The 15,751-nt window shown below is 35.7% G+C and overlaps 2 protein-coding genes across 3 annotated transcripts in view; one reads left to right on the top strand and one right to left on the bottom strand.

The window, feature by feature from the left end:
- LOC129574390 (protein N-terminal glutamine amidohydrolase) overlaps positions 1–12,983 on the top strand; it is an 84,267-nt gene extending 71,284 nt beyond the window's left edge. For both annotated transcript variants that reach the window (XM_055456372.1, XM_055456373.1), the window contains exons 3-5: positions 11,129–11,277; positions 11,634–11,758; positions 12,537–12,983. In XM_055456372.1, the coding sequence (XP_055312347.1) occupies positions 11,129–11,277; positions 11,634–11,758; positions 12,537–12,673 (411 nt within the window). In that variant the 3' untranslated portion in view covers positions 12,674–12,983. The remainder of the gene's footprint in view (positions 1–11,128; positions 11,278–11,633; positions 11,759–12,536) is intronic.
- On the bottom strand, positions 1,552–2,588 carry LOC129574393 (exonuclease 3'-5' domain-containing protein 2-like). Its single transcript, XM_055456377.1, has 3 exons — positions 2,480–2,588; positions 2,277–2,418; positions 1,552–2,183 (listed from the first exon to the last, which is right to left on the bottom strand). Exons 2-3 carry the CDS (start codon positions 2,376–2,378, stop codon positions 1,752–1,754), a joined length of 534 nt encoding a protein of 177 aa, XP_055312352.1. The 5' UTR covers positions 2,379–2,418; positions 2,480–2,588; the 3' UTR covers positions 1,552–1,751.
- Positions 12,984–15,751: the final 2,768 nt, after the last annotated feature.

The following is a 15,751-nucleotide window of genomic DNA, read 5'->3' as shown; positions in this document are numbered from 1 at the left end:
TCACAAAAATGAAGGCGAAAACATATACATACAAATTCCACTATGGCCGATTTTGACTCAAAAATTGAAATTTTGAACGGCAGGTTGGATCAAAAAGTTATGTATATCACTAGAAAGGTCTTGAAAAGTAGATTCCATTTTTGATATAAAACTTCAAAATAGGCCGGCATTTGGCCAATATTTGTTCGTTGGAATTTTTTGGCCAAAATTGATAAAATGGCCATATTTTGATAAAATGATGATCGATTTTGATGTTTTATAGCTCAAATTGCATGTACTTTTCAAGATCTTTCCAGTGATGCATATTTCATATTTCCCACATTAAATTTTACACGCAATTTGTCGAAAAATGTATATGGGCAGTCAGGCACCCATTTTACGTATAGCGCACCACACATGTTTACGCACATATGTGGTAAGCTAGTGCGCGTATGTGGGTATGTTAACGTAATTTTTGTAGCCATACGATTCGAACCATAGCTATTTTATTAATTTATGATAAGAAATAATTAAGATATAAGCATTCAAAGTTAGTTTTGGGCACACAGTGAAGCTTAATCTAATACAAGAAAAAAATTACAATGGATTTGAGTGGGGAGTAACACAGCGGTTACTCGTCGCATTGACCTTTTGCAAAACTTTTAAAATTCATTTTAAATGTTAAACAAAAGTTTTATAAAATTTTGGTCTCATATCGCAGAGGTTTAGACCTCAATTTACATTGTTTTCATATGAATTGTCAAATTGGAACACAAAGCTGGCGTCGTGTGTCAGGTGAATGACGAAACAATGAAAAAACATCTATTTTCTTCAAACTAATGGCGCCATTGTCTTGACGTCTCCGGCTTGCGATATGATTTTTCATTGGAATATTCCCATTAACCGGTCGGCAATTGTCAATAGTTTTTGGTTGAGTTTTTTCGTTATATAGATTTACATTCAGAGCGTATGTTCGATGCCAAATATCGCATCAAATAGTCCATACGAAATCAATACATTCGATTTTTTTTAAATATAGTTTATAAAAGTAGAAAAAATTCTTCTAAAAAGTATAATGACTCAAAAAAATCTCGGTATTGCATTCATTCAAATAATTAAAATTACTTTCGTAATCCCGTACTTTTGTTCTTTTTTCATATTTAGGAAAAAAGGCATATTTTTAGTGAAAAATCGGTCATTTTAGTCGAAATTTCGACAATTTCGAATGGAAGGTATAAATGTATAGAAATCGCGTATAATATCTCTCAAAAGTGACGACAAAATATTGTATGTGCTGTTGAACATGACAAAATCTCAACCAATGAACTCCAAGAGATAATCGAAGCCTTCGAAGTTTACGTCGAAATCACTATTTATTGAAATGAAAAATTGAATTTTAATTTAAATTAAATTTAAAAAATGAAAGAACTGAAATTTCAATACAATTTTTTGTACATAATTAATTCAAGTAAAAACTGCTAAAGTAAGATATAAAAATTAAAATTCATTGCTAAAACATTTTCACACACCGTTGCTGCAATTGCATATACGATATACCACTAGCGACACCTTGTGACACCGATAGTAAAATCCTGTGTGTTACAATGTATTTTTCAATACATTACAACTGGTGCCACCAGGATCGCCTGTGGTATATTGCTGTTGCAGCAACCTTGTGCATTTTCTCAAAGTATAAATTTTGATGAACGAGTTAATCATAAGCATGAAGAATATAGCTCACGTGGATTTCATGCATGAAAAAAGTAATTCTGTCAATATTCATAATGTCTGAAATGATTTGTTCTGTTATTAGTTTCAATATAATCAATATTCAAAAAGCGGGAACGAAATTTATCAACAATACGTGTGGCATAGCGATGCCACGACTCAAATATTCCCGGTTCAGACGATTTTTTAACGAAAAATTTGAACAGCTCAATGCCAACATGGCCATCATCGGCAGCATATTCAATTTGTCCATTGTCCAAAGTCAGTGGATCCCAGTTAGAGCATTGCCAGCCTCCATATCCTTTGTCAAGTTCAATATTCAAATAGTTTTCAGACATAGTACCCAATCCACCGGGAACACAACCAGCCTCTGCAGCCATGTAACGGAGATCCAGTGTGTTCGCGACACGAACACCATAGTCGCTCAACAAATACAGTACATCAGTTTGAATATTGACCCCAACTTTAACGATGCCCTTATATTCGAGCAGATTTTTCAAAAGTAATGGGAACGTTTTTTTTTCTGTAATCCAGATCTAAAAAATTTTCATTATTAGCCTGAAATTTACCTTGAGCTCTTCGGGAATTTCCTTAAAATGACGCATGTGTATGAGAACGCAAAAGCCAATTGTATCATTGCAACCGGGTTTCGAGTTCCATCGCTCGTCCATTCACAATCAAAAACCAAGTACTGGATATTCTTGGCAGTGCCTAAGTAATTCAGTTAATGTGATAATGTCAAAATTAAAATAATTCAATCAAATAAACTTACGACCAGAGCGCTCTTATTGCGCTTCGACATTCTGCCATATTCGTGACAACCTTAATACGCTGTTGTTTCAAAACACTTCCTTCATTTTGAATATGAGGACGAAGTTCTGAGCTATTTTCTTTATTATACATAAGATTTGCAACAGTACCAACACCAGCTAAAATCAACTTATCCATCTTTAAGCTTCCGAATGCGAACAACTTCTGAAGAATAATAATGTAAAAATGATGTTTTTCCTTTAGAAATTTGTATATTGGATTTTCAGTAAATCTGACAAAAGAATTTCATCCAATGACGGATAGCACAATACTGACGAACAAGATGTAACTAAAATTTGTAAAAGTCCGGCAGTGCCTCTGGACTCCGGCATGTGCCGGATTTTATTAGATTAGATAAGCAGAACCATTTAGAAGAAACACCAACACATTTTTCAAACTGTAGCGTATAAGTATGCATACAATGTTGCTAAGTACCAAGATAAAATTCATTTCATATCTATAATTTCTTATCTCCGTGTTTCATACTTGCAAGAACATGCTCCAAGTAAAATCAAATTCTGCTATTCTTATGACCCACAACATAAGAGAAAGAAACCCTTTTTTTGAAAAAGTTGACATTGATCAACAAATACAATATTGATGAATAAGTTTAATTTCTCCTCTCATTTAAAAATTGAAAGGTCAAAACAATATTACGAAATGTTGCGAAAAACGCTTTGTATGCGTTGGCATTTTTCTGTGTGAATTGGCTTTTGTGTTTATTTTAAACATTTCCAATTTGATTTAAATATTCATTTATTCGAGGGGGTTTTGGTGCTTTTTTTTTAAACAGATATCGCAGAGGAAAAACATAATATTTGGCAATATATCAATTCTTGTCAACATTAAACATAAATTATTTGAATTTTTTGTTTGATATTCAGTCATTTGCCCATGTTTGGAACATTGATAACGAAAAAAAAAAACAATTCTTCGCAGTCTATGCCCAATCTTCTTCCGTTTCATGTAACGTTGGAATACAGCATGGTACAATGAACGACACGTTTGAGCATTTCATCTCAAAGTATATTTCTTTTTCAGAATATATTTTATTATTCAACCTAATTGTGTCATCTACTTCCTCTACAGAGTAATAGTTCTGGGTTTGCTCATGTCATGCTATTGCCTCATGTCCAAGTACTGTGCATTTCATTTTCTATTCAGTAAATATCGATGAACTGCAAGACATCTCAAGAGCGACTCAGTCAAGGGCAATTCAATTACAGTGAAATTGGAATTTTATATCAAAAAACAATGTCGCACTTCTGTTGATATTTATAACCATTTGAATCGGTAACCACTTTATTGATAAATGTGTAATATTTATGGAATATTGTAATGAAAAACGCAATAAATTGCAGTTGAAATGCAGTTTTTCAATTATGGTTTCAGTATATTCAAATTCATTCCATACCGCGGATTCATCCTTCAGTTTCTCATTCTATGCATATCGATGTTTATTGTTGCGTAAACAACGCAAAACTCTTATTCTTCCAAAGAACTTTTCGGCTTTTCGCTTTTTACTGTGTACTCATGATGCCTATTCTTCCTTGTCTCATTTTGATACTATATTGATGACTAATGTTAGTATAGGGAATAGAAAATTGGTTCGAAAAAGCAAAAACTGTGGAAAAAAAATCGATATGGCTTGTTGATTGCAACAGCATTCTATTTTCAGAAGAATAGATAAGATACCAGCGATCGGTTAGTTGAAATCAATACCTGATAAAAACGATAAAATCATCGAGGAATTTCTAGACAATCAAACATGCAAATGAATATATTGCAATTTTTAAACCGATATATTCTGCTTCAATTCAAGATTTTTTTTTTGAACAAATGACAGAAAAGAAACAAAATGAAAAGAAAAAAAAACGGGCCAAAGGCTCTGTTTTGATATCGAATGCATAATTTTTCCCATCATAAACAGCCATAGACGAATTATAAGTAAAGATGAAACATCATCTTATAGTCCAAATCTATATCCAACCGTTCCTTTGCATCATTTTCAAAGAGAATCTAACATAATTATTGTATGTCGCATGAAAAACCAACTTTTTGCTGGTACTACCAGTGCTGTTGATGGCATTTCCATGTGAGACCATCCATTTTTACGTATTCAATCAAAACATACATAAAGAGAATGCGGTGAATTTGTAGTTGCAAATAAGATAAATCAATCTTATAGAAATCATGAGCACACTTTTAGTAATTAAAGTGTTTGCAAAGTTGGTCGGTCATGTTTCGAATAAGCCACTGAGTGGTGGCATTCAATGGTGTAGCCGTCAGGGTTTCGAAATCAGATTAATGATTCTAGTGTATACACACAACAAAATCAGCATTCAAAGTAGTGGTGTTTAGCATTAGGTGCTCTTTTTTGGGAGGAAGAAGGAAAGCGATGACGATGATGAAGAAGACGACGACGACGACGACGATGGTATCGCAAGCATTTGAGCTAAGCAAAGTGCTCTATTTCATCCTTCATGGAATTCATCATGAATAATTCATTGGTATGATGTGCTTAGCGTTGATCACCTGCATCACATAATATTCCTCTCTGCCTTTGGAAATGATTTTAATTTATCACCATGGTCCAAGACTCTAACGTCTTACATCATTTTTTTTTTGTTTGTTTCATTTCAACCGTTGCGAGGTGGAAAGACTGAGAAAAGGCGATCGAACGAAAGAGGGAGAGAGAAAAGGAGAAATAGGCAGAGGCAGAGTGAATATGAAGAAGAGAAAGCAACAGGGAAAAGGAAAAAAGAGAGAGAAACACCCATTAAAAGGAATGCTGATGCTCGTGTGATTGCTTCATAAGGAAAAATATCATCAAGTTGATTTCAAATTTACTTAGTTGTTGTCATGTTACTTAGTCTTATTCCGTTTGTCTCCAATTTTCTTTCCATATCTCTCTCGTTCTTCACACGTTTTTCCCTATTCTCTCTCGCTCACTCACTCATTTCATGATGTTGTCATCATCGTCATCGCCGTCGACGCCGTTCCTTACACATTTTTCTTGTTTCAATTAGAATTTCCATTTGAATGAATTGTGTCGCTCGCAGCAACGCATCACAGATGTGTATGTGTGTGTGCGCGTATTATTACCGTATCGCCGAGTTTCACAGAGCGAGAAAATTAACCCATTTGTGGGTTGCTTACTTCCATTTCAATGGCATTAATGCTAAGCACATCGGCACAGCAGTGCCAAAGTCTCGATAAAATAGAAGCCATTTCAGTGCAAAATCGGAAAAAAGACAGAGCAACCAACACACGGTGCGTTGATTTTAGGCTTTTGATTTTTGTGTTCCAGGTGAAAATGTAAACAGGCACACACCGGGAATAGACTTTCATTTCTCTTCATAGTTTGATGTGATTCAAATGCGGTTTGCTTTTGTTGGTCGAGATGTGCGGCTTGTCAAAGGTTTTCGTTTTGTAAAGTGGATCAATTTTAATATTTGCTTTAAGCCATCCACCAAATCTCTCCGCCTCCATCTCCCTTTCGATATTTACATCTCAATGCTAGACAAAAACGTTTGGAATATTGGCACGTGGACAACAGAATCTATTTGGTAAAGTTTATCTATCGAAATGTTGCAGCGAATTCAAATATTTCGCAATCAAACGGAATTTTTCCCATTGAAAATTTACCAAAGAAAAACAGCGAATATTTGGCAATTGCTAATGAGTTTGTTGCCGCGTTCAATAACTCTCTTTTCATCATTGGCAATTAGAAATTCGTTTCGCGGCGATATATTGTGGTGGCAGAATTCAAAATATTATACGATTTCAATAGATAAGACGAAATGAAACTTTATCGCTATTTTCTATGAAAAATTCGCGTCTTTTCATGAAACCAGTCGATTTCAAGTGCCAAATGTTTGCTTGTGCGGTGTAGTGGTATTTTACGTCGCATCGAATTTACTGGAATTATGTATCGCATCGAATCGTTCTTCGCTTTCGCTCGGTCTCTTTCGGCCACACGGTTGACTTTCATCTGGCGTCAGCCGTTCATTTCATGGCATTTCGTTTTCGCACACCAATTTAACTGTAATCCGAATTAAGAAAATGCTTCAAAGTGGGTAATTTGGATAGCAACAAATCATAGGGTAAAGGGGTATACCAATCGAAACCAAACATCACATTTCTTTGGTGGGTCTATTTCGCCTATGTCGCTATTTTCTTCCTCAAGCTCGCCTTTTCCGTCTTTTTCAGTTCATTTTCTTTCATTCATTTGCTCGCATCCTCTTGGCTTCATTCTCAGTCTTACGCTCAGCCTTATTTTTCCCATCATGTAATGATTTATAGCAGCAGTTGCTGGTTGACAAACCAATTTGATGCCATGATCACATTGTTCACCGACACAAGTGCCACATTCGCATTAAATCCCTATCGAATGCCACGAACGGCCAATTTCCATTTTAAGCGGCAATATTTCATTATTTATTGGTTTTAGCATATGCTTCATATAAAATTGAGAACATATGCAGTAACAACCCTGGCAAAAAAATGTAATCCACGTCAATCTCATCGTCAAATTTGCCTATTATCTCTAATCCCATCGTTTAATTCGACAAATAATTATTTGCACACTTATTATGATGGTTGTTGGATTATAGTTTGAACAATTATTACAATTGCTATGGCCAATGTATGGCATAAAACATATTCTCTTGTACTAGTAACAGCTGGCGCATCGACGAGAGTGAAGCACACATGGGAGGGGGTTAGAAGGAAAGTGAAAGAAACAGAAAAAAAGGAAGAGAGAAAAAGAAAGGGAAAGAAAGGAAGGGATGAAGAGGGAGAAAAATTCAACTTTCAACCAACAAAAAAATGCGAGTGCCTCTTGCACGACGAAGCATTCATAAATGAATGTCATATGATGAACCAACAGCGATGCACAATCAAATGCTTTGACTAAAACTCATGCTATTTCTTTAACTAAGCGCATGCCAATGGTGTAAGTATACGATACATCTTAGCCTATTTCATTTTGTGCACTAAATCGAAGCTCCCGATTCATCTAACTGAGAATCACATCAGTTTGAGATTTTGTAAAAGATACCATATGCATGGCATGGCATGCAAATTTTTGCATTTATATTGAAAATGTATTCGTAGAAAACATTCCATTGAGACTAAAAAATGTTGGCTTTAATAAAAAATCTCAAGCATATATGTCAAATTGGCATTGCCAATATACTAGTAAAAAATTATACTCAATCTGAAAATGCTGTAACGTCTTTGCATCGAACAAAATGTCATTCGTTTCATCAGATATTGTTGCTCATCAGATCAGGAAGAAAAACGAGTTCAAATCATTTGCGCATCGGCACAATGTGATTCCATGCTACACGAAATGGAAAAAAATTTCTATTCATCATTCACATTTCATTTTTGATTCAAGTGAAAATGTGCATATTTACCGCACCGACCCCTCCACTCTAACCAGTCGCAATTCCGTTCAAATAGTTTGAAATATGTGCGAAAGAAAGCACCGGAAAACAGTGTAGTTATTTCATTCGATGGTTAGTATGCATTTTGTATGCTATGAAGTGCGCCTACAGCACCCTCCCAAAAAACAACATGCTTATTGGCAAACTGGTGGAAATGCCTTACAAACTATAAAGCCATTTCGAAGCAACAGAGCGAGCGAGCGAGCGAGAGAGAGAGAGAGAGAGAGAGAGAGAGAGAGAGAGAGAGAGAGCGTGCGAATTAAAATGAAGTCGCGTATATTTCAACTGTAAAATTCATGAGACAATTTGTGAACAAGTGAAGTATCCATATACAACACGATGTAGCTGTGTAAGTACACCGTCAAAAACATAATGTGATTAATCGTGAAACACATTTTCGCATTGTACCGCTGAAACTCTGATTAAACTGTACACTGTGCAAGACGGAGTGAGTGTGTGTGCGGAAGTATAGCTGCAAAGTTAATAATAATATATTATTAACATCTTCGATGTTAATAACGCCCTGTTTCGCGTACCAACAAAAATCGGAAGATTATAAAACAATTCTGCAGAAAACATGTTTATTTATTTTTTTCGAAAAAAAAAAAACATTTGTTGGTCGCCTGGATTTTTTCTTTTCGATTGAGTGCGCGAAACAGGGCGTTATTAACATCGAAGATGTTTATAAAATATTATTAACATAGCCCATTTTGTGCAACTATATGTGGAAGACGTATAAAGGCATCATCGGTATGCGTTGATTGAATCATTAAATAGTTATGATTCATTCAATAATTTATTTATATAATATAATTCTCTTTATCTCTCTTTCTCCCTCTCTCTACACACTCATCGTCTTAGTCATCGGTTCCTCTCTCCTTTTCGTCATTGCGACTGAAACCGACAAATCAAAAATCTTATATTTGCGCTCTGACTCATTCTTACTCTTGCTTTTCATTGTTGAGCTGTTGCTCTGCTGCTACTTCTGTTTTCAGCTCTTTTGACATTCGCATTTTATAATAAAGAAAATGTTCCGTATGAAAGAGCCAGAGTCAAGGCGATATACATATGATAAAGAGTATATGCGAAATGGAATTCAATAGATAGGCGCAATGGGATTGTTTATTATGAGCTCATAACCATTTAAATATTATGTGGCTTCCGTATTTTGGCGTACGATCCATACTCCAACTCACTCACTCGCACGTACACTGTTATGAAATACATTGACATTCATTTGAACAATGACGAAGTGCGAAGACACATCACAACTGAACACGATATTCACAATGGAGACATGTGACACATACACAAATCGGATGTGTATCCACATCCATTTTGCCAGCTTAACCCTCGAGTGCAAATAGAAACGCCAAAAGGCGGGAAATATTCGAATGCGTGTGAACTAGACGTCGGATCGAAATGGTTAAAACTACAATTTTTTTTCGTTATACTTGCTCTATCATATCTACGTTCATTCTTTTAGTCTAGCGAGTCTGTTCTTGAGTCTAGGCTAAACGGTTAATTATTTACAAACGTATTTCATGCATGAATTTGACCAAAAATCTAAATTTGATAAAACTAATTCGGAAAGTCAACTTTTCGGCCAATTTTTGACACTTGCAATTATTTGATTGTTCGAGTATTCGAATGTATTTACTGGTTTGACCATAGCGGATCCTCTATTTTGAATTTTTTTTTTCATTATGGGGCCCAAATTCAACCAAGAATCCGGAGTACTCCCGGAAGAAAATTAATGCACTAGAGGGTTAAGCACGATAGAAAGCAACTGAAAAATGTACGGTGTATGCTCATTCTAAAACGTACTTTGAAATAAATGGCTCCAGTTATGCAGCGCTGAATCGATTGTTGTCTTGTGTATGCACAATTGACAGTGAATAGGGATTTCCACTGAGAGCGGATGGGAAAAAAGCGGCACTTTCGTATAATTTGCATATCAAAGACACACGGACGAAGTTCAATCAAAATGCCAAAGCACTCAGATGCACCGAATCAATTTCAAATATGCTCTTTGCGCTGCTTGGAAAAAGTTAGACAGTTTTGTGGATTGTTTTTTTCTTCAAATCGAAATTCGGCGAAACAGGATTTGGCAAATTGCTTCGAAAAAATTATCTATCGAATTTGTTTATTTGAAAAATAGAGAATGAAAATGATTGGTGAACATTTTCTGGTATGAAATTGTTTTGAGAAAATGCGAAAATGTATTTTTTGTTTGGTTCACTTCAATTCTGTTGAATTTTACTTGAAAATTGCAAGTTGAAATCTTTCACAATTTTTTTTGGGTCAGTTGAAGGGAATCAAACGGGAGATGAGTTAAAGGGAATCAAACGCGAGATGAGTTAAAGATAATCGTCTCCCGTTTGATTCCTTTTAACTGAGTATTGAACCATCAGACTCACTGAAAATATTCTGGTTTCTGAGTCAAAAACACTTTTATTTGACGGAAAGTCACATTAAATCAGTTTTTTTCAGTGGAATCTGCAGATCTCTCCAATTGAAACACATTGATCTACTGCACGTGAATGTTACAAGCCAATCGACCGGCTGTTTGTTCTATCATTCTCTCATAAATTTTGTTCTTTTTGTTCGCGAAATAAAGAGAGCCGAATTAATATGTATGAATTCATGAGTGTTTCAAGTGACAGATCCACTAGAGAATGAAATATTTACCGTTTTTTTTTCGTTCTGCCTTTTGAATCGAAGCCAATTGAATTGCGTTGGTGATGAGAATGCTTGATGCGAATGCTGCCTTTTGAAAAAGTAAATGTTGCGTGAATCATTTATTTATTCGTTGTATTAACGAATTATTATTTATTGTTTGGATCCCATTGAATGGATCACGAAAAATGTATATTTGTCCGGCTTTCTGTGGGCTCAATGTTTACAGATGGCCGAAAAAAAGGTTACCAAATGAATTGAAACAGCAAAAAAAAATACGACAATTTGGGCGCAACAAATGCTATTCGACTTTATAGCGAATTCGCGTAATACGCTCAACGGCTATAGACTAAAGAATACAATTTGTTTGAATTTTTAATAATCGAAACGGTTGTTTTTCTTCTCCTTTTTTTTCCATGTCTGTGTGTTTTAATGCGCTGCTATCCGGGATATGGTTTACTGGGACGTTCCATCCACAGGACTATCATGTATTTTTCATGCACAATCCAACGCCAACGCGATGTCTTATATTCGATTTAGATACAACTCTACCTTTCCCAACATATTTCCATAAGTATGTGACCGAAACGTTTCGATCGGACTTGGCGCTACGACCCGAACACCATAGGTAAGTTGAAACGGATTTTGCTCCCATTTTTTTCTTCCTCCTTCTCTGTGTGTGTGTTCGTTTCGAGGTTCATTTCGTGTGTACTACACTGATAGGCCGTAGTCTATAGCCCAAAACAGAAAAAAAATGTTGCATGCAAAATGCGATCATCGAATATTCATTGATATGATATGGTGATGGACGCATTTAGAACGATGCAAACAACGGTTCCAGTTTAGAAAAGAGCACAGAGAATGAAGTTGAAGAAAAAAATGCGCATGAAAATTGATACGGTCTTTTTGGCTTTTGGTGATTTCTTTTCTCACATTTTTTCGTTTCGTTTTCCACTCTGCCTATTTTTCTCTCGGGTTGAATAGATTTTTTAGAGTAATACCGGCCGAACAATACTTAGCGGAATTTTCGTCAGATCGACGACATATGAGACGACCAGACGGCACCTGGATCAAACCGCCACCGCCATATCCACCGATCCAGTCAAGCGGTAAATGGAGACATTGATTCCGTTTTGTTTTTTCTTCTCACGCTCACTCAAAGAATGGATAAGAGTAACACCTTTGACAAGGGTCCTTTGTGACAACCAGCGATACCATGAACAAAACAGGCGAAAAAAGCACAACATTTCACTGACCAAAAAAAAAACTCACAAAGCAAAATCGACACCAAATTTATGAAGGACTCTCACTCCTCAAAATTGAATGCAAAAAAAGCGATGACACGTCATTGATGTGACATCAATCGCAGATAAAATCGCGAAAAAAATGTAGCGAGAAATTCTCGTCGAGAATCACATGCAGAAAAAAAAGCTTGAACAATTTGAAAATAATGACATGAAATGGAATTTCGATTATCTACAAATGCTGTAAATGTTTTTTTCTTGGGCAACCTCGCCTTTTTTTTTCGTTGGTAATTGAGAAGGCTTTCGATTTTGCGTCGGTGATTTTGGTTTTGATTCGTCAGTTGGACTGTCAAGGGTGTGCATTTCAATGTTTTTCTTCCTCTTTTGTCACGCAGTCAATCGTAATTTGTCTTTGGGTGTTTTTTTTCGGTTTTCCTTCATTTGTTTTTCTTTGTTTTTTTTTATTTTATTTTTTTATTTTTCCTTCTTTTTTCGAGCATGCATTCTTCCTTTCCTACGTTGATCGTATAATGCTTATTTTTCTTGTCATTTTATCTCTTTCCTCGCACCTTTTTTTTGGCGGACAACGCAACGCAACCAAACAACAACAACGAAACGGGCACATGATGAAATCACCAAACAGCAACGAACACCCACAATTTGGACGATTTCATATGTACGCAATCGGGCAAGGGGCCGGGCATCGTGTATAGTCTATCACAATTTGTTTATACATTTTTTAAATTACCAAATGCACAATTGAACAACACACAGAATTAAAAAGCAGCGGTGTGGCGAATGAGCGAGAGAGTTGAGTTATCGATACGTGTTAATTTCGTGTAACAGCAACAATAACAGCGTCCGCGTCAACGCCATAGCTGAATCAAGGGATAGAAGGAGATTGAACAGTGGAGCGCATTTTTAAAGATTCGCAAATTTTTAATATAAATTATATAAATAAATAAACATGTATCGCTTTTAAAAATAGTAAAAAAAAACACAAAAAGAAACATAAATTCATTAAAAAGAAGAAAAACAAACAATTGTCCAAAGCCACATGGATTGAAACAAACATACACAGAAACAGAAACACAATTTTCTTTTCTCTTGCTCACTTTTTCCATCAATTCCCAATCTTTCTATGCATTTTTGAAGTACACTTTAATTCCAATGTTCCAAAATAAACAAACAAAACACACTCAACACAAAACTAACAAATAAGATGTGTGTACAGCGATGCAATTTACTCAAACTAGAATAGAAATGAAATACGCGAGAAGAAAAAACGAGAAAAAAGAAAATGTCGAAAAAATAAATACAAAAACTCTGGTTTCAACTACACCCCGGGTCGAACACAATCAATTTGACGGCGCGCGCGCGCGCGTTCTCTCTCCATCTCAATGCGAACAACGATGCAATTTGCTATCGAATTTTGAACAAATGCATGCATTCAGCGTGCGCGTATCACCACACAATTTTGCCTCGTTTAAAATCCGACGTTCGAAACGATAAACACGCTGAAGAGAAAAGAGAGCGAAGCGATAAAGAATGAAACCCATTAGTTTAATTGAAGCCGTTAATCATACTTCTGTTAAATAGATGCTTTTAGCTGGCACCAGATTATTGTGGCTTTATCACTGGTCCAACCGCATATATCAGAGCATGTCATTCGTTTTTCAACATATTTTCAATACTGAATTGCACAATAGATATGGAAAGCGAGTGCTTCTGTTTTGGGCATTTTTCACTCGATAACAGACATTTCCATCACTCGTTTAGCTTCCTCTCGGAAAGTGTTCAAGTCGGACACCACATTTTTCGGTTCTTTGGAAAAAGTAATCGCAGAAACAAAAACAAAAAATTGTAAAAAAATAAATAACCGAAAAAGGGAATTTTAAACAAAAATATGGATCGATTCACAGATGCGAACCGAAAAACAAAATGTGTACGAATAAACGGAGTGTTCAATGGCACAAAATGACCGTGGTAGAAAAAGCACATCATTTATAATTTAAGGGCAGGTTTCTTTTATCTCCATAACCATTAAATTAACTTAGATTTTGTACGAGTGCAACGCATACACATGCACATGTTCACTCCACATATCTCGAGCATATACCGATTAACAGCAACGAGGGCTGCCATGATGATGATGGCACAGAAAACACTGAATTCCAAATGATCAAAGGGAAATATAAATTATCCGAAATTGTAAACAGATAACGATATGATGTGAATGGTGTTGGTAGTGGTGGTGGTGGTGGTGGTGGTGTTTGGCTTTGTGTGCACCGTACGCTTCCGTTATTCGCGCGTAGCCATATACATACAAACACACATAACGCACAGAGAGAGAGAGAGAGAGAGAGAGAGAGAGAGAGAGAGAACCAAGTGTACACATGTTAAGTACAATCATCTGACTTTTTATACACCATTTGATTCCAATCATGGAAATACTGCTCTATAGCCGATGTTTCTCATTTCGCACATTTAACGGGCTGCGGGCTGGAAAGGCAACATCAAATAAGCACAGCCTACAATATAGGCTCTGCATTTTTCGTCATTTTGACAATGTTATTTCTCACATTTTAACATGTTCCTTTGTTCCTCCTTAGAATGTGCTTTTACTGTCGAAGACGATTTTTTCCCTACAATTCATTGGGAAATTTTGACATTGAACATTTTCGACAACCTTTGAACCAAATTTCGAACCAAGTAAACATTGTTTCGAAACAAATCTAATAAAACTCAGAGTTCATGTAAATAACTTCGAATTTTCGACTTCAACATTCTCAATTCCAGCCACTCAAGTCAGAATCCTAAAAGGATTTCGCTTAAAAAATAGTTTTTTTTTTCTTCAGCAAAAATTATCTGTCGGATTTGAATCGTCGGAATTCGCGTTAGCATTTGGCCTCATTATTCTTTCTGTTCGATATTATTCTCATGCTCGAGACTCGTTTCTCTTTTTTTTACATGGAGCTAAAATGCCATATTTATGTACGCAAGGGCTAGTTCTTAAGCTGGTATGGAAAAGACCTTCACTTTTGCACAAAATACGTTGTGTTTCTATGTGTGCGATTGAATTGCCAGGCCAGAGCTTCAATGGCAACATTGGCTTTATCACGGCCTTGAACTGAATTTTCTGGTAAACTCGTACTAGACGCACATTGCACACAATTTAAATGCCACAAATTCACCATACCATGTTATCAAACGCAATTTTTGGGTTTAAAGTTTCGTGTATGTAAATTCAAGCGGATCATTTCGTCAATTAGTATGACATTCAAAATGATTTTTTTTATTTTGAAAATATGAAACAATTCATTTGTCATGTGCGATTCCCAAGTCCTGTAAAATAACGATCGAGTATGAAAAGCCGTTATACACGCAATTTCATCGAATCAAAATTACAAATAAATCATCAACTCCATATCATTAATCATTTGGAAGAAAGATGCGGAACCAGGCGTGTGCGTATGTGTTTGTGCGTGTTGATGGAAATTAATTTGACTTTAAATTAATAATGGCATAAGAGGTTTCATATCATTGTCATTTAAATGTATGCCAAAACACTCACATCTACTCAATCATCACGATTAAGTTGTTGCTTCAGCAGACAACCATCGCAGTTGGAACATTTTTCAAACGCATTTTCAACGTAATAATTATTCTAACAGTCTAACAATGACACGTACAAATTTGCTGCCGCATTCACATTACACACAAACAAAACCGATTCGGAAATGTGCACGATGTGTGAATATGGGAATGGTTTGATTCGAATCGTCATCATATTTCATAAGCTCTACAATTTTCTTCAGATTTCTAAATGCCATTCAACACTTTCAAATTCGAAGGTCG

Source organism: Sitodiplosis mosellana, unplaced genomic scaffold (genome assembly GCF_009176505.1).
Source record: "Sitodiplosis mosellana isolate CC-2019 unplaced genomic scaffold, AAFC_SMos_1.0 Smas_scaffold_6162, whole genome shotgun sequence".
Classification (NCBI taxonomy): domain Eukaryota; kingdom Metazoa; phylum Arthropoda; class Insecta; order Diptera; family Cecidomyiidae; genus Sitodiplosis; species Sitodiplosis mosellana.
The sequence above is the reverse complement of the archived record's forward strand: the minus strand, read 5'-3'. Positions and strand labels throughout refer to the sequence as shown.